Genomic DNA, 5,000 nt, shown 5'->3' with positions numbered 1-5,000 from the left:
GGGAATCGAACCTGCAACCCTCAAGTTGCTGGCACAGCCACTCTACCAACCGAGCTATGCCGGAGGATCACATATCTAAAATAAAACAGTTTTCTAAACTGGACTTTCAATCGAAGCAGGAGGTAATAAAGGAAGATCTCCATCGAGACAGAGAGACTTTTAAAACTGAAGAAAGATAAGGAAGACTTCTATAAACAAGTTATCGATGCTTTTGATCAGAAGGAGCTGGCATGGACTTTATTTATAAGTAAAGGTAACACCATAATAACGTTTTTTTTTATTAAATGTGCTGTCCATGATGGTATCCTTACATCACACTCAGTTTTTTACTGCATGCCTTTGGTAAGTGCCGGAGTGAGAAGAGGTTTTAAAATAATTAGCGCATGCTTACTTTTACCGCATGCCGTTGGTAAGCGCAGGAGTGAGAAGAGGTTTTAAGTTAATTAGCGCCCCGGCGGCAATTCAAGGAAGTACGGTACTTTAAAAACAAAAAAGTGCAGTAGCTGAAAGTATTCCTTGTGTACTTCAGGTTACGCACACCTGCCGACTCGCTCATTATAGCCCAGGCCAACAACCCTTGGCAGTACCCGACTCAAGGAGTGGAGGTGCGGCCTTTGAAGACAATCATCATCCCAGGTAAGAAGCACGCTGACTGTGTACTCTACATGACTCTACATTCTATGGATGATTCTTTCAGGTTTGGCCTTGCATCATCTTCCCAGCCAACACTACTCTGTGAGTATTTTGCCTGGAGGTCGTCTGCGTCTTGATCACTGATGTCTTGGGTCGGGCGCCTCCACCGCAGGTGAACCTCAGCGCCTCGCTGGGCACCCTGAACGTGGCCGCAGAAGTGGACGGCGTTGAAATCCGAGGCGACGGCCAGACGCTCATGTCGCTGTCCAGCGGCCTGCTGAGCAAACTCAACCGCCAGCTGCAGTTTGTCACCTACACCAACACCATGTTCCACCCCGACACTGCAGACACAGGTCAAATATGATTATGGTATTGCAATATATATATATATACATATATATACGCACACACACATTTCTACTGCTTATCCCTTTTGGGGTCGCTGGCAGGATGTGCGCTGCCTTAAATGATAAATGGGTTGTACTTGTATAGCGCTTTTCTACCTTCAAAGTACTCAAAGCGCTTTGACACTACTTCCACATTTACCCATTCACACACACATTCACACACTGATGGAGGGAGCTGCCATGCAAGGCGCCAACCAGGACCCATCAGTAGCAAGGGTGAAGTGTCTTGCTCAGGACACAACGGACGTGACGAAGTTGGTACTAGGTGGGAATTGAACCAGGGAAGAGTGGCCGTGCACAACCCGAGGGTTGTGCACGGCCACTCTTCCACTGCGCCACGCCGTCCTTCCGCCCGATTGTAGCTGGGATAGGCACCAGCGCCCCCCGCCACCCCGAAAGGAGATACAAAATTTAGTCCTTTTTTGTCTTGAGCCCAGGCGAGACGCTTTTGACGTTGTCTCTATCAATCAATCAATCAATCAATCAATCAATGTTTACTTATACAGCCCTAAATCACTAGTGTCTCAAAGGGCTGCACAAACCACAACACAAACCACTACGACATCCTCGGTAGGCCCACATAAGGGCAAGGAAAAACTCACACCCAGTGGGACGTCGGCGACAATGATGACTATGAGAACCTTGGAGAGGAGGAAAGAGATGGATGTCGAGCGGGTGTAACATGATACTGTGAAAGTTCAATCCACAATGGATCCGACACAGTCGCGAGAGTCCAGTCCAAAGCGGATCCGACACAGCAGCGAGAGTCCCGTTCACAGCGGAGCCAGCAGGAAACCATCCCAAGCGGAGGCGGTACAGCAGCGCAGAGATGTCCCCAGCCGATACACAGGCAAGCAGTACATGGCCACCGGATCGGACAAGGGAGAGTGGGACATAGGAGAAAAAGAAAAGAAACGGCAGATCAACTGGTCTAAAAAGGGAGTCTATTTAAAGGCTAGAGTATACAGATGAGTTTTAAGGTGAGACTTAAATGCTTCTACTGAGGTGGCATCTCAAACTTTTACCGGGAGGGCATTCCAGAGTACTGGAGCCCGAAATGAAAACGCTTTATAGCCCTCAGACTTTTTTTGGGCTTTGGGAATCACTAATAAGCCGGAGTCCTTTCAACGCAGATTTCTTGCCGGGACATATGGTACAATACAATCAGCAAGATAGGATGGAGCTAGACCGTGTAGTATTTTATACGTAAGTAGTAAAACCTTAAAGTCACATCTTAAGTGCACAGGAAGCCAGTACAGGCAAGGAATGCGACAGCTGAAGCCCATATCTTGCATACGTCGGTGCGTGGTGGTTCTTGAAGCACTGACTCCAGCTGCAGTCCACTCTTTGTGGAGCTCCCCCCACATTTTTCAATCGGTTTTGTTTGACAATCCTCTCCAGGGCGCGAGTATCCCTCTTGCTTGTACACTTTTTTTCTACCACATCTTTGTCTTCCCTTCGCCTCTCTATTAATGTGCTTGGACACAGAGATCTGGGAACATCCAACCTCTTTGGCAATGACCTTTTGTGTCTTGCCCTCCTTTAAAGTATCAATGGTCATCTTTTGGACAGTTGTCAAGTCAGCAGTCTTCCCCATGATTGTGTGTCATACAGAATCAAAACGAGAGACCATTTAAAGGCTTTTCCGGGTGTTTTGAGTTAGTTAGCTAATTAGAGTGTGGCTCCAGGTGTCTTCAACATCTGACCTTTTCACCATATTCTAATTTTCTGAGATGTTGAATTTAGGGTTTTCATTGGTTGTCAGCTATAATCGTCTCCTTTTTGGCAAAAAAAAACACTTGAAATGTATCAGTCTGTTTGGAATGAATGTATACATTCTACAAGTTTGACTTTCTAAATGGAATTAATGGAATATATCAACTTTTTCATGATATTCTAATAATATAACCAGCACCTGTATATATATATATATATATATATATATATATATATATATATATATATATATATATAGGTGTGGGAAAAATCACAAGACTACTTCATCTCTACAGAACTGTTCCATGAGGGGTTCCCTCAATCATCAGGAGATTTTAATGGAAGCATCCACATACAATGGTTTATATAGGGCACAGAGTGGGTGGGTACAGGCAGGCGTAGGGTGTGGTGATTGGCTCATGTGTTACCTAGGAGGTGTTTCCGTCTATGGCGGCATGTTGAAATGATTTCACTGCGCTTGTTGAGGGATGATAGATCTGGATGATATATAATAAACAGTTTCTCTTTTAACTATAGGTTGCATCTTTTATTACCACTGTTGTAAGGTGTGCTGGATGCAAGAATTTGTCATGTTATTGAATATTCAACATTATTGTCTTTGAGGTTCCAAATGTGTTTGCTGAGTTCTGTAGAATTCCGCAAAGTCTGGTTTCTAAAGGAGGCGTTGTGATTATTCCATCTTGTTTTGAACGCTCCTTCAGTTAATCCTACGTACGTGTCGGATGTGTTAATGTCCTTGCGTGTCACCTTTGCTTGGTAAACGACTGATGTCTGTAAGCACTCTCCGTTGAGAGGGCAATCAGGTTTCTTGCGACAGTTACATTCCTTATTGGTTTCAGAGTCGTTTAGTCTGGGGGTAGGCAGTCCTTTTGCAATTGCTTTGTTGTGGTTTGAAATGATTTGTTGTATGTTATTCATACAGCTGTAGCTCAATTTAATGTTGTTCTTGTTGAATATTTTTCTTAGGGTGTTGCCTTTGGGGAAGTGTTTGTCGATCAGAGTGAGGAACTTGCGGCCGATGTTGGTTGAGACGTTTTTACTGAATGGCGGATTGTACCAGATGATGTTGTTTCGTTTTCTGCTCTTTTTTGGTTGGTTTCCTGGAGTGGGTTCATAGGTGAGGGTGAAGTTGTATCCGCTTTCATCAAGTGCTTTCTGGTACGGGGGGGTTGCTTGGTCGAATTCAGCTTTGCTAGATGACAGCATCGATAGCCTTTTATTAATTCCGGTACATATTGCGCTCTACCACGGTATCGAGCACTATTCTCTGGATAATCCAATCAAGATATATATATATATATATATATATATATATCTATATCTATATATCTATATATCTATATATATATATATATATATATATATATAGATATAGATATATATATATATATATATATATATACATACACATATATACATAATGCTACTTAGTAACAGTAGAAAAGAAAGTCAAACAAATACAAATAGACGGAATAGAAATTGAAAGAGTAAATTAAACCAAATTTCTAGGTATCAATGATTGATGATAAATTGAACTGGAACAAAATATACGACATAAAGTAACAAACAGCTAAAATTATACACAAAGCAAACGACAACCTGCTACCCAAGAATATACAACAATTCTTCTCACAAAAAGAGTAGAAATATAATCTTAGAGACAAATGTAGTTGAAAGCATTTGTAAGCTTGTACAACACTTAAGACCTTCAGTATATCAGTATGTGGAATTAAATGATGGAATGGAATAAGCAAATAAATCCAAAAACTAATATAATGCACTTCAAGAAACTCTTAAAGTGTTTACAAAGTACAAAGAAGAAGAACCATGATAAATATTCTGAATTTACTTCATCCATCCATTCTTTTTCTATATAATCTTATTCCTCTCACCATAAGAAATGTAACTTACTTCACCGAATATTATTTATTTATTTTTATTGTGATTACTTATGAGTATATTTTGAACAAATTGATGACAGGAAGTGAACAAAAGTTTTAGCAAATGTTATGTAAAGGAACAGGGGCAGGATTAAATCAACTCTGCTTCTTCCTGCTCCTTTTCGAACATGTTGAATACAGAAACTGGAAATTGTGACGCATCATGTTGTATGTTTGCATGTTCCGAATAAACTCCAACATATTTACGTACCCGATTTAGTCCGAGTCTGATTTGGATTGAGCTTTTACAACCAATATAAAAATCAACAACAACATTGGGTTT

General features: G+C 41.3%; 1 protein-coding gene across 3 annotated transcripts in view; it reads left to right on the top strand.

The window, feature by feature from the left end:
- b4galnt1b (beta-1,4-N-acetyl-galactosaminyl transferase 1b) overlaps positions 1-5,000 on the top strand; it is a 35,910-nt gene that overhangs the window by 21,661 nt on the left and 9,249 nt on the right. For all 3 annotated transcript variants that reach the window (XM_061890267.1, XM_061890259.1, XM_061890274.1), the window contains 3 exons: positions 530-636; positions 698-735; positions 806-986. In XM_061890267.1, the coding sequence (XP_061746251.1) occupies positions 530-636; positions 698-735; positions 806-986 (326 nt within the window). The remainder of the gene's footprint in view (positions 1-529; positions 637-697; positions 736-805; positions 987-5,000) is intronic.

Source organism: Nerophis ophidion, linkage group LG02 (genome assembly GCF_033978795.1).
Source record: "Nerophis ophidion isolate RoL-2023_Sa linkage group LG02, RoL_Noph_v1.0, whole genome shotgun sequence".
In the NCBI taxonomy this organism is placed as follows: Eukaryota; Metazoa; Chordata; class Actinopteri; order Syngnathiformes; family Syngnathidae; genus Nerophis; species Nerophis ophidion.
This window is presented reverse-complemented; position numbering and strand designations above follow the sequence as displayed.